We start from the raw sequence: 23,389 nt of genomic DNA on the forward strand, positions 1-23,389 counted from the left end.
TTATCCCTGAGGGGTGTGGGATCTATTTGACGTGCCTACGTCGTCAAGCAACCTAACATAATCACAGAAAGAGCTGCTAATATGGCTAGAAGCTAGGCTCTTACAATTGTATGGATATCTAGTCTTCTTTTTTCTTTTCTTTTTTTCACCCTTCGGGGAATTGTTTGACCAAAGTAGCTTGTGAGGTAGCCTTCCGCTTTCGACCGACAGGCGACGACACCCCCAACATGCCTGCGGGACAAACTGAGCCGGACGCCGGGCAATAAGGTTAACTACGTTCCGTGATATCTGTAGACACACTGAGAATAACAAAAGCTGCAAAATAGGAATTGAATTCCGAACGCGTTTACAGACAAGGCAGTACCTTTTCCCTGTGGACGTAGAATCTGTCTGTAGTGTTTCCTCCGAGTAGCTACCGGCATCTTAGGCATCTTGCGCTCCTGGCCTATGAATCCATCTACTGATCTTTTATCGTAGCTGAATCCCCATTCGCTTCTCTCTAATTAACCAACATCCGTTGGCCCTCCTACTTCAATTTTTATGGTTTAGGAATCTTGTCTTCCTCGGCAGTTTTGAAGAGCAACCTGAATACAGAACAAACCATTCCGTCCCAGGATCCATCATGACTACCAACCTCGAAGAAGCCAAGACTCACCTTCACCAGCACGGTTGGGTCAAGATCCCGTCCATCTTGAGCAAAGATGAAGCCGCTCACGCTCTCGATCAACTATGGAAGGCCAAAGAAGAGGCCGAGGCCAGTGGCGAGGAGACATTCCAACCAATCCTGGATCCAAACCCTTCGAACGTGAGGGTGTTCTACCTCCCAGAACGTGGCGAGCTGTGGCGCAAAATGCTCACCAACCCCACAGCCTTGGAGTTGACCAAGTCTCTTCTCGGCGAGAAATTCCTAGTTAGCAATTTCTCGGCCAACATCGCCCGTCCGGGGTCGGAGAGCATGTCTCTACACTCCGACCAAAGTATCGTCCTTCCCGAGCCGTGGTTGGGCGTCTGGGCAGTCAACGTAATCTGGTGCCTGACGAGAGTTACCAAGGAGAACGGCGCAACTCTCTACATTCCCGGTTCTCATCAATGGACACGCTGGTCCGATGTTCCTCCTAACGCGCCGGATCTCTTGGTGCCCTTTGAGGCCGAAGCCGGCGATATCTTGGTCCTTGATGGACGTCTATGGCACACCTCGGGTAGCAATGTTACCGAGGCCGAGGACCGGGCTATTCTCTTCGCCTACTACACCGCTCCCTACATGCGCCAGCTGGTAAACTGGACTGCCAAACTGCCGAAGGAACTTCAAGACAACATGGGCCCTGAGCTAAAGGACTTGTTTGGATTGAGCCATATTGGTTATGTTGTCCACGGCGATCTGAGATACCTGGCCGATCAATACCCCAAGAAGATGAATGGGCAGTCGGTGGTCAGCACTTGAGCTGTGGTCCACGTCTATCAGATATTTGGAATGAGTTTTGTCTACGACGCAAACTTGGTGAGATCTATACATAAAAAAGCACGAAGAGAGAAATTCAGATTGATATTGATTGGTCCTCTCCCATCGTCTCCTTCTTAGATGTAGAGGTCGAAACGGATCACCTGCACTTTTGCCATTCTCCTTTTGCCACTTCCCTCCCGTATTTTCCATCTGATTGATTCAATCCTACCTTGGGACTCTTAAGATATCACATTTTTAGTTACTACACAATCTTATTTGCAGCCTTAACTCATCGACAACCCCCTCCCCCGGCCCTTTTCTCCCCCTCTACCCCTTTCTTCCCCCCACCGTAATACGGCTGGACTGCAGCTCCTCCAGGTGGGTCCGCAATCATCAATTCACCGGCAATCTAGACCGGTTCTTCTAGGAGGTATCGCACTTCCTGCGCGGATCAATTGATTCCTCCGCAGAGATTCAGCTGAGAGCTGAGACGGTATCAGTAAATCGAGGCCCTTCGTGAACTCTTCCTAATCTGACGAACTACATATACATATATAATCGGCTCGCAGCTCGGCCATTTCCAGGGCAGGCAGTTCGGAAAATTTTCCATTTTCGTAGTTTCCTTGTTTCCGACTATATGTATAACTTGAGGATCAAATCAATGTAAGTCGGAGGCTAGACTAGGCAGTGGCCCTGCCTACATATGGCGTCAAAAACCGTTCTGTGGGGGACTAGGCCTTAGGGCCAGATGAAGTTCATATCTGGAATGTAGGGGTTTGTCGACTCGATTCAGTCAACATTCACATCCACGCAATATCAGGTACAATATTGCGACATTATTTTGTTAAGATTTTGTCTCAAGTTGTCAACTCGTTGCCGCAACCATGGACCGGCTGCCAGAATCTTTCCCCGTCGATTACAAGCCTTCGGCCCGCATCGTTGAGCTATCTGCCAGCGCACCAATAGAGGAAATACTCTCCGTGATCGACCGCGATGGCGGCGTTATCCTCAACGATCTAGTCAGCGCCGAGGAGCTCGAATCCATCGAAAAGGAAATTGAGAAATACACCAAAGGCGATAGATACGAGGACGACGAGGCTTTCTTCAAAGGCCTCATCCCGCAAGGGACACTCTTGATTGGTGGGCTCGTAGGAAAGTCCGAGACCCTCGCCAAGATCTGTGCCGAAAATATGGTTCTCGAACAACTCAGGAAAGAAATCTTGACAGATATCGGCACGAGGAGAGTGGAAAATTACGATCTCCCTTATCACATCGACCCGCTTCTCTCTGTGAGTCTGAGCTTCCGAGTTCGATATGGCGCGGCACGTCAGCGGTTGCATCGGGACGACGGCACGCACCTGATTGAGCATGAGAGCAAGCCCTACCACCTCAAGAACTCGGCTCAATTCGGCTGCTTGATTGCAGGTGTTCATACGACGCAGAAAAACGGTGCTACTATGTTCGTTCCTGGCAGTCATCGTTGGGATGATCAACGAGAACCGCGTCTCGATGAAGTTACCTTTGCTGGTGTGTCAAAGATCCTCTTCAAACTCCTAGAGTCCCGTATCCATTGCCTTTCCACTTTCGATTTTGAGAAAGAGAAGGATGAGAAAAAGCAATTTCATTACTGTGCCGCCTCCATGCCTTTTTAACTAATACCTAAAAATAGAGATGAAGCCAGGCGCGGCACTCATTTTCCTAGCTGCTTGTTGGCATGGCGGCGGCCACAACAGCGTTCCGGGCTTCACTCGTGTCCTCCACGGCCTTTTCTTCTGCAGAGGGACGATGCGGACACAAGAGAACCAATTTCTAGCCATTCCTCGCAGCAAGGCTCTGACAATGAGCCCGAAGATGCTCAGTCTACTGGGCTACAAACAGCCTACAGCCGCGCTTGGTATGGTCGAGAATGCGGATCCAATGTCGGATCTCGAGGGATTCATCGCAGCAGCGAATGCGTAGTTCAACAAAACTAAGCCTCGGATTAATATGCCATTTGTTCAATTAAGCATAGGTAAAGTGCTTGAAGAATGATCGGCGAAGAAGACGCGGCCAAGATCAAGCCCGCAAAGCCAAGTTTTGGCCATGTGTTATCTAGTTCATCTGCGTCTACGACTAGCTAGCTCACGCGGAAACCGCAATCTTCAATCCTATTGTCCCTCGTACATGAGATGTTACCTAGCGTGCAGGGCAAGGTGTCTTTGGATATGCATGTCAGACCTCGTATCCAAATGGTCCATTTCAATGGCCCCGTCCCAATGCTGCATGCAAGGTCGATCAATTGACGTGGTATCGAAGAGCACGAAAGAATCGACCATGCCTAAATGAGCGTTAGCTGCGGGACGCCCCGGGTTCCGGTCCAGGGAGGGTTGAGACTAAATGCACGACATCTGCATGGGTTGTCCAAGGATTCCCTTGCTCAATCTCGTCCCCCCACAAGTTGGATCATTCGCCTCCTCAATCTTGCGTCTGGCCCTATACTACTTTGTTGATAAATCCAACTCTGCATCTATTCTTCATTAAACGTAACATGCGCACTTTCGTCCAGCAATCTCGGATCCCTTCCATTTACGGACAGTTCCGGTTGCCGATCCGAGCCGAGCCCTATGGAGGAGGCAAGCTCTCCATATGGGTCCACGACACCGGTCTCATCTAGATGTCTTGTTAGAATGGTGGGGGCGAGATGCTGATGGGGAGTAGAGAGATGATTGATGTGCGTCAATGGAGAGTGGGAGTGAGATGAGGGGGTTTCATTTGAGCTTGCCTGGGATTTCCCAATGATACACGAGAAACTCGCCAAAACCTACCAACCAATCGCCAGCCATTCAGATACGTCATTTCGTAGAAGCGGTGGAATGTGTGTATCGATGCTCACATACTTCACGATAGGGCTAAGATCGAGAACGCCTGTGACGCCTGCCTTTCTCGACGCTACTAAAGTGGCGAGAACCGGACCTTAATCAGGGACAAGACTCTGACAGAAAACTAATTTCCTTTTCAAAATTGGCTCTTGGATACGGTTCATATAATCCCCTCGACTGACTCCGCACAGTAGTGGTTAGTCCTCAAAGAAAGCAACCCTTCCGGACGGAACCATCGCCGGCAATTACTGAGACATCACAGAATCAGGGTCCCAATTTCTATCTTGATAGTTTTGGAAATTGGCGCCGATCGTCTCTCGTCGGCAATACAGACATTGGGCACGATGAGCATGTTCGTCCACGACCTGGGCCTTTCTCGCCGCGCGTGCGATCGGTGCCACGGCCAGAAGCTCCGGTGCAGGCGAGAAAACATCAGTGAGGGCTGTATACGTTGTGCGAGGGCGGGTGTTCAGTGCACCCCGAGGCCCGTCCGGTCTCGACGCCGGGGGCGCTCCAACGCCGCTCAACCGGCTCCGGTACATCAGGATACCACCAACGTCGCACAGACTATGGGTAAGAGGTCCAGTTTAGAGGGAGGAGAGTTCATTGCCCAGGTCATCAGGGAACTGACTCTGCGGAAAGGAAGTCCCGCCGCCGAGCAGACGAGCAAAGATATCTCGGAGCAATTCAGTCTTTGGCCTGCAAGTCTACGTGATATGCCACCTGACCTAGACATGGGCTTGGACTCTTTCACTCTACAGTCTGAAATTGACTCGACTTTGGAACCGCGTGCTTTGCAATCCGGCATGGACCTTGCGGTTCCGCCCAGCCGCCACTCCAGCCAGCCGTCGGCTCAGGAAACACCTCGAGGCCGGAACAGTGGCGAGCGATCTGAACAAGGACGACAGAACGGGCTTAATGGCGCTTCCCAAGACGCTTCTTCTTCATCCACCTTGTCATCTTTTGTATCCACACTCTTGCCTTGTGACACGGAGGCCGGGCCTCCGAGTTATACCAGACACCGACTATCACTTGCAAGAGACCCAACTCCAGAGCACCGGAACGGGACTTCCCAGGGCGAGGCTGGGGCCGGCGTCATGGGCTTTGATCAACGGGAGGCGACTGCGCATTCCTCTGACAGTGAGGATACTGGGTCCGATTCATCTTATAGTCGGGTAGTGTTAAGTCACCGACAGTCCACAAACAGCGATACTCTGCGCGACTCGTACAATCCGGAACAGCAAAAAGTACAAAAGCAACTCGCAGAACCTGCTATGACCTCTTGGATCCGTAAGCTTTCGGATATTAACGTGGACCTTCACCGACACATGCTCTCTATTCCTCCCATCGGGGCATGGCAAAACACACCGTGGACACATACCAGAGATAGTGCAGAGAGGACACGAAACGGCTCCACCTCGTCCTGCTCTCTAAACGATAAGGAACTTGCAGTAGATGACACTTTTCAACTCTCCCATCAGTACACCGACCTTCTCGACGATATCTTCGCTCAATTCAATACGCGCCGGAAGACGTACAATGAGCAAACAACCACTGTCATACCATTGTCCACCATATCATTGGATCAGCCCTCGCAATTACTGATTCTATCCAGCTACCTATGTCTCGTTGAATCGTACGACAAAATCGTACAGCATATCAAGTCGTGGACAGAGGTCCGATTGAAGATGGGCACCTCTTCATCTGATGAGCACTTTCCAATTCAACTTCCAAGTCTAGCGATTGGTTCGTTTAAGACACCCACGACTTCATCAACACGACCACTCGTTCTGACGTGCATGATTGAGGCAATGATAATGCATATGCATGATTTGATTAGCCAAATGATGCGGTCTGGAAATACCAGTCCCACCGAGAGCAGAGCGTCGTCGGGAAGGAATTCTTCTTCGAATACCATCAGTGGCGGCGAGCAGAACAGTTCCCCTAGTCAAAGCGATGATGGGCTGAGCAGCGTGACGAGAGTGACGCTGCAGGCGATAAGAGCTAAGGAGGCTTCTACTATGAAGCTAATTCATGTAGTCTGGAAACTGGCTCTTCGATGTGGTGTCCCTTGACATACGACCGCATCTTGCCCTGCTGTAGTGGTTGGCAAATACTACTTAAGTTGATATAGCTCTAGCAATAAAGTGAAATTTCAGGCGTTCTAAGAGTCGTGAGTATGAAATAATGATGTGCCGAGAGAAAGTGTTATCAGCAAGAGTTGAAGTAAGTGTAAGGCCAAGGCTTAGTAAATCAGAATCAAGAGAATCTAGAATAAACAACAAGCCCGGTTTCATCATCAAACATCCCGTCAATAACCATTTGCATTTACCCAACTCGAATTCACTTATGGTGCAACACTGAGGTCCTTGAACTTTGGATAGTCGCTCTTCCCGTCTTCACCGACATTCACCACTTTTCCATCCTGGACATACGTTTCTACCCAGCCGATGCTGATTTCTGCGTGGATCCCACTGACAAAGGGCTTCTCCTCAAGCTGCAGCGCCTGGAAGTCTGGATCAGATGCCCCCTTGTAAAAGGTCTCCATGTCCCGAAATAGAAACTCGACTTGGGCATCATAGTCCCGGACAACCCATGGATTGCCGCGTTTGGCATTTAGCTCTTGTGTAGCATCTCGGAATGACTTGGGAGTGAAGTACTAGAAGAGCCGAACGTTATTCAATGGGCGCTTGAGACAATGCCGTCGGGACTCACCACAGAAAATCCCTCGATGCCATTCTTGGCGTGAAGCTTGGCCGCGGCCACAGCATGGTTCTCTGTAACCCAGCGATGAAACTCCTCTTCACTGACGTTTGGTTGGCGGTAATGCGACACAGTCATCCGCAAGAGGCGGCGCTTTTGGATAGGTTCTACGGGTTGGGCCATTCTGGAGACCGGCTGAAAAGAATCGTCGAACTCTCAACGTTGATAATGATGCAAGTGCTCTTCTCAGCCTGCGCATGAGAAACCTGGCGGACTGGTGTACTTTCGTGGGATATGAGGGAGCTTGCCGTTAAATTAACCCTTGTAACAGGTGGTCTGGCAAGAGATTGCCGAATCAGCACAGATATGCAAGATCAAGGAATACGGCATCAGTCATTGCCGACTCTGTGTTTGTATATTCGGCGTATTTCTCGGGCTTCTACTTGAATCTACGACCCGGCTTTCATGACAAAAAGAAGAAGAGAATTCCTTAGAAGAAACGTGGAAAAAAAAAAGAAAAGAAAAGAAAAGAAAAAAAAGGAAGAAAGAGAGAGAAAAGAAAAGAAAAAAAAAAAAGGAAGAGAGAGAGAGAAAAGAAACGAAAAAGGCCGACCTAAAACAGTCGAAGGCTTCTAATACAATGCGAGTCAAACGATGGTGGACATCTACATAAATTAAGGTTTCTAAACCCAAGATTTCACCTATCTTTGATGAATAGACGATTTTGGGATCGTTTGTGTAAACTCGAGACCCTCCAGACCACAAAATTACTTGACGCCGTTAACAAGGGTGCCCAAATCCGATTTCGCACTTAGTGGCTGTCTCTCAATACCGAATCTCTTGTCTATCCACTGAAACGTCCTCTGTGCCGAGTATCCAAAAGCGCCAACCTTGGCCTGTAGTCCTCCGTGGGCGATATCTTTGGCGATCCACTTCTCCTTGTCAACGCTATCCTTAAGACTCGTCAGGCAGTCGTAGATCTTATCCGTTGTGGTCGCCGGGTTAAAGTACCAGCTTGCCCCTGCGCCGGTTACAAGCGTGGGGCATTTGACATCAGCTAGATATTCCGTCCCGTTTTCGTTGAGCAGCGTATAGGCGCCGAAGCTCCGCATAATGTCGGCCTCGGTTGTGGTGCCCGTTGCCCATTTCAGGTGATTGAATTCCCATCGCGCCTGAAAGTCGAGCCGCTGCAGAAAACGCAGAATTGCGTTGAACACGCCGTCTGAGAGCCAGCCATTCATGAAACCATTGAAGAGGGGCCCTGGCATTCTGCCACCGACGAAGCTCGAGAGACTGTAGAATCCGTCGACGCTGACGCACGCCTTGATACGCGGGTCTGCTGCCGCCCGAAGTGCGAAATAACCCCCCATGGACGCGCCGGTAACAGCGATGTGATCAAGGTCGAGTTCAAGTTCTGGATGCTTGGCTGAAAAATCAAAGAGATGATCCAGGACTGCACCCGTGACCGCCTCCCAGTCCGGTCGCATAGGTAGCTTGTCGCGGCGGAGGATGATGCCTTGACCAGGCCCTTCAAAGGTGACGACGGCATACCCGACTTCTGGCCCAAACGCCGGGTTTACAAAGTAGATCTCCTCTTGAGTAGAATCACCTCCACCGCAGTTCAGTAAAATAGGGATCTTACGACCGAGAATGCGCCTAGAAGCCTCGGGCAAGTAGAGATAGCCGGGAAGCTTGTACCCATTTTCGTAGGGAATCTCAAGGAAGAACGTCTTCCCTTCCCGGTACTGGACGCCTTTCCGGAAATTCCCAATGGAGCGCTCAATGGTAGGAAGAACACGCTTGTCGGCGCCGATAGGACCCTCGTTTAGCATAAACTGCGCTGCGCGGAGGTAGTTTGATGACCTCAGGTACGCGCGGCGGGCGGCTACACGGTCCCCTGCTTCCTCGGCCTCCTTTGCGATGTCTTCAGCCTTGTTGCCGGCGTCGAGGAAGGCGCTGAACCATGATTCTGGGTCTAGGTCCTTTATTTTGGCGGCTGCTTCGAGGGACTCTCCTATCTCGGCGCCTTCGTGCGGCGCCATCGCCAGGAGGCGAAGGTACTCGAAGTCAAAGAAAGGGGACTTGAAGAATTTGTGCATGGTCGCCATGATGTCGAAGGATGGTTTCTGAGTTTCCTGTGTTACAAGCCGCCTCAGCAATGCTCTTGAACCAAGAAAGTAAATAGAGAATACAAACCCGTGGATAGAGTAAGGAGAAACAGTCTCAGAGGTACGTCCTGCCGGACGAGGCCAACAAAAGTTGATGCCAGTTTCAGGAACATCTCTACGGGGCGGATCGAAAATAGGGTGACCACTAGTGGTGAGGCGGCCAGATGTCCCCCAGATCGGTGAGACCCAGACCGAACATAAGATGGGACGCCCGAACATTCGGTATTGCCTTATTCAGTACTAAATAGACAATTTATACGCACACATAAATTTGTACAAAAGCCCAAAATGAAATTATATTTTATTAATTTTATTTATACATTTAAAATTTAAGGTTTATATAAAAAAAGAAAAGCCTAGTTTTTTTTTAAAAAAATATATATAAAAAAATTATAAGAGTGGTTTTACTAGGGAATTTGACTTCTGTAATTCTTCTATAATTGTGCACGTCTTTTTCTTTCTTATTCCTATCTTATTTTGGATTAAAAAAATCTTTCTATTTCTTTTCTTCCCAAACATATCTTCATGTGACAATTACATCAATATCTCCTTTAAATTCTATCATTGGCCGCCCTAAACTCGCACCAGCATCTCAAGGAGACGGTTTGGCCGTCTTAGTTCCGAATTTCCTCGCACGCCCGAAACACTGAGGCTCTGCATGGCTATATTTTGACATCTTCGTGGTTACGAAAGAAAAAAAAAACCCGGCCGGTCTTACCAGGTGGGAATGGAAACTCACCAGCCGAATCTGTCAATCGGGACGATTTCCTGTTTGGGACTACACCAGGTCGAAATGAGCAGTCATAGCGTAAATGAGTGGAGTAGTGTAGAGAGTTCAGTTATCACCCCGGGTTGGAGATCATAGGGACAAAAGTGCCATCTGTTGTCCGAACCGTTCGGTCGGTTTACTTCCGCTCGGGACCTGCCAGCCGGTCAGATCCGGTCAGGCCCCGGTCAGCCGGATCGGCGCCGCCCCACATCTTGATTGGTCAAAGCACGGCGTGCTACGGCTGCATGTATTTACTTACGAGTGACCACAGCATTTCCCTCGACTGCGAGACCTTGATTTGCTCGCTAGGCTTCAGGTACGACTCTGCGTGTACCTACTCAAAGTCTATTTTCGGTGCACACTGCAGTGTTATGTATGCAAGTCAAGAAAAAGTTGCCCGCAAGATCTACATATCAGCATTCCGCAGTAAGGGCCAACTGCATACAAGCGTAACTTGTCGTTTCAATAGAGAAACCACCCATTCTTCCCATTAACCTCATCACCATCCTTGGCTCGGATCAATAACATCAAAAAAAATGGCATACTCGCATCCGCCCAAGGAACCTATAGCCATCATCGGTACTGGATGTCGATTTCCTGGCAATTCGACGTCCCCCTCAAAGCTATGGGAACTGTTGCTCTCGCCCCGAGAACTCTCCAAGGAAATCACGGCGGAGTCGCGCTTCAACGCCGATGGCTTCTACCACCCAAATGGCGAACACCACGGGTGTAGCAATGTCACCAAGTCGTACCTCCTTGAAGAGGACCCGCGCTTCTTCGACTCCGGATTCTTCAGCATTGCTCCCCGCGAGGCTGAGGCCATTGATCCCCAACAGCGACTCCTGCTCGAGACGGTCTATGAGGCTATGGAAAATGCTGGCCTCACGCTCCAGGGACTCAGAGGAAGCATGACATCTGCCTATGTAGGCGCCATGTCGGCTGATTATACGGATACGCAACTACGGGATCTCGAGAACTTTTCGCAGTACATGATCACAGGGACTTCGCGGGCGCTTCTCTCTAATCGCCTATCTTACTTCTTCGACTGGAGAGGCCCCTCTATATCTGTTGACACCGCATGTTCTTCAAGTTTAGTGGCTGTCCATCTCGGCGTTCAGAGCTTGCGAAACGGCGAGTGTACAATCTCGTGTGTAGCCGGCTCCAACTTGATCCTAGGGCCTGATGCCTTTCTCGCGGCCACGAGTCTGCATTTACTTTCTCCTTCCGGCAAGTCTCAGATGTGGGACCAGTCTGCTGATGGATATGCCCGAGGCGAAGGTATTTGCGCTTTTTTCATGAAGACGCTGTCTCAGGCTCTTCGAGACGGGGATCGGATAGATGCACTGATCCGCGAAACGTGCGTAAACTCGGATGGCCGTACGAAGGGTATCACGTTGCCGAGCGCTGAAGCGCAGGCAGCGTTGATTCGGGCCACCTATAGAAATGCAGGACTCGACATTTTGAGGTCCATGGACCGACCCCAGTACATTGAAGCTCATGGTAGGTTCCATCCTTTGGGTGCAGACGGATTCCTGCAAGATACAATCTTGGCTAACATGGTTCTTGATGAAATTTAGGAACCGGCACGCAGGCAGGCGATCCCAGAGAGGCGTCCGCCCTCAGCCAAACGTTCTTTCCGCCTGGTCAAGATCATGACGACAAGCCCACCATGATCGTCGGGTCAGTCAAGACAATAATCGGTCACACCGAAGGGTGTATGTATTTCAAGCTCTATCATGCACGCACAAAGCTAACTAACTGTACTCCAGGCGCTGGAATCGCAGGGCTGTTGAAGGTATTACTAGCCATGCGGAATAAGACCATTCCGCCCAACCAACATCTTCGTAATCTCAACCCAAGTGTCAGACCTTTCTACCAGAAACTCCGCATACCCACAACTCCACAAGAGTGGCCTCCAGTCCCTCCAGCTCATCCGCTCCGCGCAAGCATCAATGGCTTCGGCTCTGGCGGCACCAACTGCCATGCAGTTATGGAAAGTTACGTTCCTGAAATCCATGATCACGGGCCGTGGGGAAAGCCGGAGGCACTGCCCAAGGCTCTCACCCCCATTTCTCCAGATCTTGATTTTACTCCGATTCCTCTCATCTTCTCGGCCACATCTGAGTCAGCACTCGTCTCAATGCTAGAGAAATATGCCCAGTATATGGAGAGAAATAATGTGTCCCTTCACCGGCTTGCCATAACCCTCAACTCGCGCCGTTCCACTCTTCCGGTGAGGATAGCTTTCCCCGCGACCTCAAAAAGAAATTTACTTGAGGGAATCAACAAACAGCTCTCCAAGGTCCGTAGGAACCCTGGTACTGAACTCGGCACTCGTTCATCTGTCATAGAATTTAGTGAGAACAGACGCCCGCGGATCCTGGGCGTGTTCACAGGACAGGGAGCGCAGTGGCCTGGTATGGGACAAACCCTATTCAAGAGGTGTGCACTGTTCAGAGAAACGATCAAGATGATGGAAGATTCGCTAGCACAGCTTCCCGATCCACCAGAGTGGTCTCTCAAGGAGGAGCTCCTTGCACCGCCCGCCCAGTCGAGACTGGGCGAAGCCGAACTCTCCCTGCCTATATGTGCAGCGGTTCAAGTTGGACTTGTTCGCCTCCTGTCTCAAGCAGGGATAACCTTCCACACTGTCGTCGGCCACTCAGGCGGTGAGATTGGAGCTGCGTACGCTGCAGGCAAAATTTCAGAAAATGACGCGGTAATGATTGCGTATTACCGCGGTGTCTATGCGAAGTTGGCCATTGGCGAAGAGGGCAGGAAGGGCGCGATGATTGCTGTGGGGTTCGGATTTGATGAAGGCATCAATTTCTGCTCAACTGCCCAGATGAAAGGGCGCCTGACGGTAGCCGCCAGCAATTCTCCCAAGAGTGTTACTCTTTCCGGCGATGAAGACGCCATCTTTGAGGCCAAGCGGATACTTGATAATGAAGGCTTATTCAATCGCATTCTCAAGGTAGATACGGCCTACCATTCGTCACATATGTATCCCTGCGGACCGCCGTACCTCGCCGCCCTGGAGAGATGCGATATTCCGGTGGGTGAAAGCAACGGAATTACTGCTTGGGTGTCGAGCGTGTATGAAGACAGCAGGATAATTACCCCCGAAGAGGACCCCGATATGAAGGCACTCTATTGGAAAGAAAACTTGATTGGAAGAGTCTTGTTTTCACAAGCGGTAGAGGGCGCTTTGGATGATGGTAGAGGAGCTCTTGATCTCGCCCTCGAGGTTGGACCGCACCCCGCGCTGAGAGGACCAACACTTGAGACCATCAGGAACAAGATCGGCTCCGAAATCCCTTATTCTGGTGTTCTTGACCGGAGGTCTGATGATTTGACAGCCCTAAGTGCAGCCCTCGGCTTCGTTTGGACACATCTAGGCCCTGATTCTGTCGATTTTAATGGTTATTCATCTGCGTTCGATGAAGGCTACAGACACATAAACGCGGCTCCTTTACCGGATCTCCCGACCTACCCCTGGGATCACAAGGCTATCTTATGGCGGGAATCTAGACTCAACAAACAGGTCCGATCCAGAGCTGACCGTCCCCATGAGCTACTCGGTAACAGAACTCCCGATGATACAGACTATGAGCCTCGGTGGCGGAATCTCTTCAAGCTCGACGAGATACCTTGGCTGCGGGACCATCGTATCCAGAACCAGGTCATCGTTCCTGCAGCTACATACTGCGTCATGGCCCTTGAGGCCGCCAGGGTTCTCTGCAGAGGACGGCAAGTGCTGAGCATAGAGCTTTCTAACATTGCAATCCTACGGCCAATCGTCTTAGATGAGTCCTCGGATGGAACCGAGACCTTGTTATCTCTACGCAGTGATCTTGACTCCACGAAACGCAAGAGTGATCTTATCGAGTCAGAGTTTACTCTCAGTTCTGGTACAGTAGAGGATGGGCACATGAGGACTGCTGTTACGGGGAAAATACGCATCTTCCTTTCAGGAGACCAATCCAGCGACTCTGCCCTGTTCCCCTTGAGAGCGAGTGAACCACAATCCGAACTGTTGTCGGTCAACGTCAACCAGTTCTACGAAACGCTAGATGAGATGGGATTGGGCTACACCGGACCGTTCAGGGCTATGACCTCCATGGAGAGGCGGATGGACATGGCATCCGCCGTCGTGAAGGTCGACGAGGAAGTCGGAAAGTCGATCCCAGTTCACCCGACCTGGCTTGACGTCTGCTTCCAGACCTTCCTCGCTGCATTCGGTGCGCCTCGAGACGGTTCTCTATGGACGGCCTTCCTTCCCACAACAATCGGCCGTATGACGTTCTCCCCTAAGGCTAGAGTTTCTCCCGAAGGGCCAGCTTCGATGATTGTGGACGCACACCTTACCAACTTCACACCGGGGTTCCAGGCAACACTCCCGACGATTACCGGCGATATGAGTATCTACAACTCAGAAACCGGAAAATTGGAGATTCGCATCGAAGATTTCCGATTGAGTTCCATAGTTCCTGCTACGGAGAGAGACGATAGGATTCTCTACCTGAAGACGGCCTGGCAGCCTGACATCCTCTCTGCACCCACGTTCGAAACTCAGCTTACCCCTCCCGACCAAGAGCTGAGACTTATCGATGCTTGTGAAAAGGCGATCTACTACTATCTGGCCAAACTGAAAGCAGATAAATCCTTCAACGAGGTCGCTGAGAAAACTCCAGGCTTGATTAGTTTGGTCGAGGAGGCGGCGTCTCGTAGTCCAAGTGAGCCCACTAAATCCGAGTTTGTTGCAATCTTGGATGAGTTTGGGGAGCACATCGACATGGATCTAGTCCGTACAATCGGCGAAAGCCTCCTGAATAACTCGCAGGGGCCCACGCCCACCCCGGATACTGCTCAATCATCAGGACCATCCTTGAGTGAACTTGTGACTCGTTGGCACAACGAAGGACTTGGTTTTGCCCAACTTCGCAAGCACATTGTGAGCGCAGCCAAACAGATATCGCACCGCTACCCGCGCCTGAGAATCCTCCAAGTTGGCCCATCTTCACCCAACTTGGTGCGAGGAGTATGCCAGGAACTTGACCGTTCCTTAGGTTCATACACCATTGTGGATGGATCAGGGCAGGCTCTGGAAGAGCTCGCGGCAGCCTTAACATCAGATCAATTGAGAGTCAACACCAAAGTCCTTGACGTTGAAAACGGCGCTGAGGAGGTGCGTGATATTGTTACACCCGGCTCTTTCGACCTGGTTATTGTCCACAAGGCTTTTAGGAAGCAGACGACCGCCTTAAAGGCAATCCGAAGTTTACTGCGGCCAGGCGGCTTTCTGCTCATGATGGCCGCAACAGGGAACCAGCTTCGATTTCCCTTTTTCTTATCATCGGCTCCCCCAGTGAATGAGGGAGATGGGTCCATGCAGCCTAAGTTGACGAACCCAACCCGCGAGCAAACCCATGGAGTTCTCCGGAAGGCTGGATTCTCAGGTATTGATTCCATGGGACTTGACAACATTTCGGAGAAGCACACATTCTCTGTCGTCTTATCGCAGGCGGTAGACGATGAAATAAACTTTCTGAGAGCTCCTCTTACTTCGGCGCTGCCCATCTCCTCGCGTGAAAGGCTCCTCATTCTGGGTGGTTCCTCGCCCAAGATCGCAAATCTCATCAGAAGCATACAGAACCGGCTATCTCGCGTCTGGGACGGAGAGATCACCGCTGTCAATTGTTTAGACGGCCTGAAGAGTGAAGAAGACCTCAAGGCTGGAACTGTTCTCAGTCTGACTGAATTGGACCGCCCTGTTCTGGAGCACCTAAGCGCTTCGAGTTTCGAAAATCTTCAATTGCTTCTTGAGAGGTGCAACCCAGTACTCTGGGTCACCCAGGGTGCGAGATCCGAAAGCCCTTATCAAAGTGGTACAATTGGGTTAGGGAGGTCATTTCAATCCGAGAACCCACAGAAGATCCTACAGTTCCTCGATCTGGATACCCTTGATGGTAGCGAGTCAATCATTGCAGAGTGCCTGCTCCGACTTACTAGGGGCATCGCATTGAGAGACGACAGCGAAAAGAAGCTGCATCTGTGGAGTACTGAACCTGAACTTGTTCTCGAAAATGGACAGTTGCTCATTCCAAGACTTGTGCCCGACTCGGAGCGAAATCACCGCCTCAACTCTCTACGGCGAAAGGTAAAGACCCAGGCTCATGTTTCGTCTCAACCCATCACTCTAGTTCGCTCTTTGCAAAATGCAGGTGAAGTTTCATACGCGGCCGAAGAGGGACTCCATTACCATTCAAATCTAGCAGAGTTTTCCATCGGCTCAGACCAAATTTCCCTGATACTGGAGTACTGTTCTTTGAATCCCGTCATGCCCAACTACCACGACCAAGAACTCTTCTGCTGTATTGGTCGTACGCAAGAAGGGACTCGATTCCTAGCACTCTCGGCCTCCAACTCCTCAGCCATCACAGTACCACGCGCCTGGACTATCCGACTTGGCGATGAGGAGCTGCAGGAGCATCTTCCCATGTTCGTTAGCTTGATCAGCGAGATTAGGGCTCATGTCATCGAGGCTTCAATGTTACCCGGATACACTACGCTGCTTTACGGATCTGACGCACATCTTGCTGCTTCTCTTGAGAGGCGTAACGCTATCTCAAACAAGAACTTTGCGTTCATCGACTTCGACTACCAGGCACGACCAGCTGGTGTTGGCCTTCTGGGGAATCATATCGAGATTGGACCGCACACTTCGAGGAGAGAACTGGAATCAATGATACCCGAGAGAACAAGATTGCTCATCAACCTAAGACATCAAACGGATTCTCGTATTCTCTCCGCTATCCAACAGGCCCTCCCAGCGAATGCTGCTGTTGTATCTGTCGACAGCCTCGACGCCAACGGCCTCGTACCACATGAAGTACTTTTCAAAGCTTTGATTTCGGTGCAGAGTCTTCCCTCGCCATCATCGACACCACTTGACAGTACAATCATAGTCAAGGCCTCTATGTTGGTCTTGGATGGGGTCAAGCAACATCCAAATGTCGAAGTTGTTGACTGGGCAGGCGATCAAATTATCACATTGACCAAAAGACCCGTGAATCCTCGCCACCTATTCTCCCCAGACAAGACATACATTCTCGTTGGGCTGAGTGGGCAGATTGGCCAGTCCATGTGCCGCTGGATGGTCGAAAATGGTGCACGAAATATTGTGGTAACGAGTCGGTACGCAGAACTCCCCTAGAAACTCGGCAGGATCTCATCTCGCTAACAAGTAACTACAGGAATCCCGACAAGAACGCGCTTTGGAGAGATGAGCTGGAAAGACAAGGCGCCAACATTGCAATTGAGGTAGCAGATGTCACCAACAAGCAAGATCTAGAGAATCTCCGCACTCGCATTCTCAACAAGATGCCTGCTATTGGCGGTGTGGCGAACGGTGCAATGGTGTTGTCAGACAGAATGTTTGCCGACATGTCTTATGAAAGTTTCCGGAAAGTACTAGCGCCCAAGGTTGACGGCTCGAAAAACTTGGACGAGGTTTTCTCTGCTGACAACCTTGACTTCTTCCTACTCTTCTCGTCCATTTCTGCTGTGACTGGGCAGCGAAGTCAAGCCAACTATGCAGCGGCGAATAATGTAAGTTGCACAATTCTTTTAACAGGACCTAGACATGGATGTTTCGGCGGTAGCTAATGTTGCTATTGTTAGTTCATGGTCGGTTTGGCTTCGCAGAGGCGAGCCCGGAATCTCCCTGCATCTGTCATCGACATCGGAATGGTCATCGGTGTTGGTGTCATTCAGCGGACAGAAGGCGAAGATGGTGTTAGCGCCTTGGAAACAAACCTACGAAAGCTAGACTATATGCCCGTTTCCGAGCGCGATCTCCATCACCTTTTGTCGGAAGCAATAGTCCTCGATAGGAGTGCCGAGTCCCCAGAGCTCGTGACAGGATTGGAGACATACAATATCTCTTCGCAAAATCGCCCGTTCTGGCATAAGAATGCACGTTTCTCACATCTCCTAGCTGACGAGAGTTCCTCGCAAACGGGTCAGAGTTCTGCGAGCAGCGTCCAAAAGACTTTGAAGGAAAGACTCGCGGATTCCCCCGGACCGGATGAAGCCCTCCAAATTATGGAGGGGGCTCTCCTGGCATATCTCATCTCTGCCCTCAAGGTACGATAGTTCTTTTCTTCTCGTTTCCGGCCATGAAAAGTACGCGCTGTAGCTAACTTTAAAAACTATGGTTTAGCTGTCTCCGGATGGCGTCTACAGAGATATTCCCCTCATCGATCTCGGGATTGACTCTTTGGTTGCGGTGGAAATCCGTAATTGGATATTTTCTGAAGCTGGCCACGATGTCCCTGTCCTAAAGATCCTGGGAGGATCTTCGGTCCGGCAGATATGCGATGAGGTAATTTCATCTCTTTCATTCGAGGGAAGGCAGGTGGAGTCTCCTGAAGTCAAGGTTCAAGCTGCTCCGCTTCCAACTTCTCGAGACTGGAACAAGCCAACCCCGGACACCAATAAGGGAGAAGATACCTTGAGCTCGTCTGCCTCTTCTGGGCCATCGCCTAAGTCCGATCCTTTAAGAGATGGTCAACTTACGCCAACAGATAATCTTTCGAACTCATCCATATCTTCGGAGCCATCGCCTAAGCCTGATTCTATTGAAGACGGCAAACTCTCCTCGCCTTCACACCCAGCCACTGCTCCGCATGTGCTTGAGGAGAAGCCCCCTCGCCCAACTCCCTTTCGTACAGAGTCGATGTCATTGGGCCAGTCACGTCTCTACTTCTTGACCCAGTACTTAAATGATGATACTGTATTGAACTGCACCGCATCTTATGACCTCCAAGGAAAGCTCGATGTCGTTAAGTTCGAAAAGGCCCTGCAGGCTGTGATTCAACGTCACGAAACTCTCCGCACCATCTTCTATGGCAACGAGCAAGATGGCCAACCGGTCCAAGGCATCATCGAGAAATCCCTGTTTAAACTAACGATAATTCCCGGGGTCAGTGACACAACACATGATGTTAAGCGGGAGTTCGACCGCACTCATGAATATCACTACGACTTGGAGAGGGGAGATACCTTTATCGCTACGCTCCTGACACACGGTGTTGATGCCCATACCGTCATCTTTGGATACCACCACATCATTATGGATGGCGTTAGTTGGCAGATCTTCCAACAAGATCTTGCCAAGTTTTACAACGATCCGAGTTCATCACTATCATCTTCTAAATCTAAGCCAACCCAGTATATCGACTTCATTTTAGAGCAGCAACGAGCCTTGTCCAACGGAGCATATACTGAAAGACTGAAGTTTTTCAAAAACGAGTTCGGCGAGCCCGTCAACCCGATACCTCTCTTCCCGTTTGCCAAAGTCAGCACCCGCAAGTCCCTGAAGCAGTACAGGATTCGAAATGTTGTCACACACGTCAGTGCCGAGGTAGTGAGCGCGCTGAAGAAAGAAAGCCAGGCTTCTCGGACCACATCGTTCCACTTTTTCCTTGCGGCTTTCCAAGTCCTACTTCGCCGGCTCCTGGATACTGAGCAACTGTGCATCGGCATCGTGGACGCCAATCGTTCCGACCAGAGTTTCGCCGACACAATAGGATTTTTCCTGGAAACCCTTCCCGTGGTTTTCCGTGTCGGGAACGACCAAAAGTTTAGTGATGTGCTTCAGACTACCCGGACTAAGGCGTACACGGCACTTGCTCAGACCGGCGTTCCAATCGAAGAGATCCTGCAAGCCTGCAACATCCCAGCGTCGATGACCGAGACTCCGTTGTTCCAAGTGGTATTCAACTACCGCATGGGAGCAGGCCGGACATCTCAGATGCAAGGTGTGGATATGAGATTCTTAGAATATGCTGACGCGAAGAACCCCTTCGATCTTGTAGTATCTGTTGACGAGCTGGAAGACGGCACGGCGATGCTCACTTTCTCCCTACAAGACTACTTGTATGACCAAGAAGGTGCAGAGTTACTCGTCAACACATATACTCACTTACTCGATGTATTATCCAAAGACATTACTCGGTCCGTTGGCAGCATCCCCATCTTTGACACGCCTTTGACACAGCTGGGTATTACCCTTGGTACCGGACCCATCGTGGAACTTGCACCCCAGTCGGCCGGTACTCTCTCCAAAATCATCAATACTTGGGTCGACAAGGATCCCGAGGCTCTTGCTGTTAAGGACATTAGCGGAAAGACGATGACCTATTCACAACTGTCAGAAAGGGCTAGCGCAATTTCGACAGTGCTATCGAGTGCTGGAGCAGAATCCTCATCGCCAATTTGTGTGCTACTCGACCCCAGCGTAGATGCGATTGCCACCATCCTCGGGATTCTTCGCTCTGGTGCAGTCTATGTACCTCTCGATGTCCGCAGCACCGACGAAAGACTCCGCGATATCCTAGAAGAGTCCGATGTAGCCATCTTGCTGCACCATGCGGCGACTTCGAAACGGGCCGCGGAGCTTCACAGACTTTCCGGAAACGCTCAGAGAATCAGCCTGATCGACCTTGATGTGGTGTCTCTCAACCTGACTCAAAAGGTTAACGATACATCAACTCTGGACAGCCTTGCCATGATCTTATATACCAGCGGCTCGACGGGCAAGCCAAAGGGAATTCCGCTCACCAATGGAAACATCCGAACCACCATCCTCGCCGTCTCTGAGAGAGTCCCACTCGGTCGGGAGGTCGTGCTCCAGCAGAGTGGACAAGGTTTCGACGCGGCCATCTTCCAGATTTTTATTGCTCTCGCCAATGGCGGCACGCTAATAATGGGCGATAACCGCGGTGACCCAGCAGAATTGGCTGCTCTGATGGCCCGCGAGGGCGTCACTTGTACCGTGGTTATTGTCTCGGAGATGCAATCAATGTTGAAGTATGGACACGAAGAACTCGCCGGTTGTTCGTCATGGAGGATTGCAATGGTCGCTGGGGAGGCATTCACGACAAACCTCCTCGACCAGTTCCGCAGTCTCAACCGGCCGCACTTGAAAATCGTCAACGCGTATGGCCCTACAGAAGCATCCATTTGCTCTTCCATAAGCGAAGTATCGTCTAGCGATGTCAAGAGGGGTGATTTCAGCATTCCAATCGGGAGAGCTCTCGCCAATTATGGCACTTATATCGTCGACGAGGAGTGCATGCCTGTTCCTATTGGATGGCCCGGTCAAATCGCCATCAGTGGACCTGGAGTAACGAGCGGATATCTTAACCTGCCTCAGCTTACCGAGACCAAGTTCATACATCGAGGCTTTTCCAATCAGGGTGCTCCGGGGTGGGATAGGCTCTACCTCACAGGCGACAAAGGCCGAATGTTGTCTGACGGCTCTATTGTCGTGTACGGACGTATGGACGGAGATGACCAAGTAAAGATCAGGGGCATGCGAATCCAGCTGGATGATGTCTCCAGAACCCTTGTCCAGGCATCACGCGGCACCCTGGTGGACGCAGCCGTTCTAGGACGACGCGATGGCTCCGGAAACCAGCGACTTGTGGCATATGTCGTGTTCTCTAGGGCCTGTCAAATTGATGACAAGCAAGCCTATCTACGTCAACTCAACCACGAACTTCCGATACCTCAATATATGCGTCCAGTTATCGCTATTGCCCTGGATGTACTCCCAGTAACGGATAGGGGTAAGCTCGACAGCAGCAAGTTGGTGGCTCTGCCTTTGCCCCGGGTTTCTCTTGGCGATGAGGAGACCAACGAGGAGCTCACTGAGCAAGAAGCGCGGTTGAGAGACGTCTGGAGGAGTCTCTTGGGTGAGGTCTCCTTGGCTATCCCCATCCGCCGCAGCTCCGACTTCTTCTCTGTCGGTGGCAACTCGCTACTTCTACTCCGGCTCAAGTCTGAAATTCGTCGAGTATGGGGGGTGGAGATTCCCCTTTCGGAGCTCTTCCAAACCAGCACCCTCGAGCTCCTGGCCGCCCGACTCGCTGGCGATTCCAAGCTCGTCCACATCGACTGGGAGAAGGAAACTGAACCAGATAACAAAACCTTCCTCGTATCACCGCCTTCCGCGAATGGACTCGAATCTCCAACTCGGCGCCGAAAGGAGGAAGGTATATCCGTTCTCCTCACGGGAGCCACAGGATTCTTGGGAACGGCTCTCCTACGCCAACTAGTTAACCTTCCCCAAGTCGCCCATGTCCACTGCGCAGCCATCCGTCCCGGCGTCCCAGGCGAACTTCGACAGTTGGGCGTAGATTCGCCAAAGATTGTTCGTCACTCCGGCGACCTCGCACTGCCCCATCTCGGCATGAGCCAAGAGGAGACATCTGATCTGTTCAACGATGTGGACATCATTATTCACAACGGAGCCGAAGTGTCACACATGAAGAACTACCGCAGCCTAAGAGCCGCCAACTTTTTGTCTACGATTGAACTAGCCCGTCTGGCTATACCTCGCCGCATCCCCATCCACTACATCTCCACAGGCGGTGTCGCACGCCTCAGCGGCGCCGCGGTGCAACCCGAGTCGTCTCTAGCGGCCTTCCAGCCGCCGGTTGACGGCTCAGACGGGTACGTAGCATCCAAGTGGGCGAGTGAGGTGTTCCTCGAGAAAGTCCACCGGCGATACCCAGGACAAATCTGGATTCATCGGCCAAGCAGCATCACGGGCGACAATGTGCCCGACCTGGACGTTGTCCACAGCGTGCTGAAGTTCTCAAAGCTTATGAAGGCCGTGCCTGACCTAACGGGCTCATCGGGAGCCTTTGATTTCATCCATGTCGATACGGTATCGAATGATATTGCCCGGTGTGTTGTGGCGAGCATAGACAGAAAGGTGAAAGCCTCCGACAACGCCTTGGTCTATGTTCACCAGAGCGGGGAAACGATTGTTCCCGTAGATCAACTCAAGGAGTATTTAGAAGGTTCGGCAGCCGGGTCATTCAGAGTCTTGCCATTGGAAGAATGGGTTACTGGCGCGCTGCAGAGCGGCTTGGATGAGGTTCTAGGATCGTTCTTGTTGGCCTCTAAGGGAGTGATCAGAGTGCCATTGCTTCAAAGAAGAAAAGAGTAGGACCTATCAAGTTGATCGGCGGGGAATTAGAGATGATATCTACATGTATAGCTTTTCTTGGCGTTTTCTAAGCGGATTTAGGGAAATTTGATTCCGGTTTCGATTTTAATCCGCAAGTTTGGTTCAATACCTTTCTAAATTTAAGCCTGATTTTCCAGGTCCTACGAGGCATCAAGATATCAGTTACCATGTCGTTGAAGAAGCTGTTGAAATAATAGATTTATGTCTAACCACCACTAGAGTGGCACGTCGCTCATTTTGGGTGTCGTAGTCTAAATCTAACAAAAGCCACTATCCAACCTCCAGCAATGCTTTCCCAGCTTTCACAAGTTCATTTGGCCAAAGCGTAGATTGAAACAATTAGATGGGAGTAACATTTGTGTCATGTCAACACCAATAACCTCTCTATCTAAGGGGGACCGGCCT

The 23,389-nt window shown here is 50.9% G+C and overlaps 3 protein-coding genes and 3 pseudogenes across 3 annotated transcripts; 4 read left to right on the forward strand and 2 right to left on the reverse strand.

The window, feature by feature from the left end:
• Nucleotides 1-622: 622 nt before the first annotated feature.
• On the forward strand, nt 623-1,441 carry SAPIO_CDS8526 (annotated as a pseudogene; the record flags this gene model as incomplete).
• Nucleotides 1,442-2,325: 884 nt separating this feature from the next.
• On the forward strand, nt 2,326-3,400 carry SAPIO_CDS8527 (Phytanoyl-CoA dioxygenase; the record flags this gene model as incomplete). The annotated part of the gene is made up of 2 exons (XM_016790146.1): nt 2,326-2,968; nt 3,111-3,400. The coding sequence occupies 2 exons, from the start codon at nt 2,326-2,328 to the stop codon at nt 3,398-3,400; spliced, it is 933 nt and encodes a 310-aa protein (XP_016640409.1).
• Nucleotides 3,401-4,643: 1,243 nt separating this feature from the next.
• SAPIO_CDS8528 lies at nt 4,644-6,374 on the forward strand (annotated as a pseudogene; the record flags this gene model as incomplete).
• A 272-nt stretch (nt 6,375-6,646) lies between these two features.
• On the reverse strand, nt 6,647-7,185 carry SAPIO_CDS8529 (uncharacterized protein; the record flags this gene model as incomplete). Its single annotated transcript, XM_016790147.1, has 2 exons — nt 6,647-6,958; nt 7,015-7,185. 2 exons carry the CDS (start codon nt 7,183-7,185, stop codon nt 6,647-6,649), a joined length of 483 nt encoding a protein of 160 aa, XP_016640410.1.
• A 584-nt stretch (nt 7,186-7,769) lies between these two features.
• SAPIO_CDS8530 lies at nt 7,770-9,110 on the reverse strand (annotated as a pseudogene; the record flags this gene model as incomplete).
• A 1,365-nt stretch (nt 9,111-10,475) lies between these two features.
• On the forward strand, nt 10,476-22,963 carry SAPIO_CDS8531 (Nonribosomal peptide synthetase 14; the record flags this gene model as incomplete). Its single annotated transcript, XM_016790148.1, has 6 exons — nt 10,476-11,439; nt 11,517-11,654; nt 11,709-17,136; nt 17,196-17,550; nt 17,623-18,087; nt 18,164-22,963. The coding sequence occupies 6 exons, from the start codon at nt 10,476-10,478 to the stop codon at nt 22,961-22,963; spliced, it is 12,150 nt and encodes a 4,049-aa protein (XP_016640411.1).
• Nucleotides 22,964-23,389: the final 426 nt, after the last annotated feature.

The sequence above is a fragment of the Scedosporium apiospermum genome (genome assembly GCF_000732125.1).
Source record: "Scedosporium apiospermum strain IHEM 14462 chromosome Unknown SEQ_SAPIO_0121, whole genome shotgun sequence".
In the NCBI taxonomy this organism is placed as follows: domain Eukaryota; kingdom Fungi; phylum Ascomycota; class Sordariomycetes; order Microascales; family Microascaceae; genus Scedosporium; species Scedosporium apiospermum.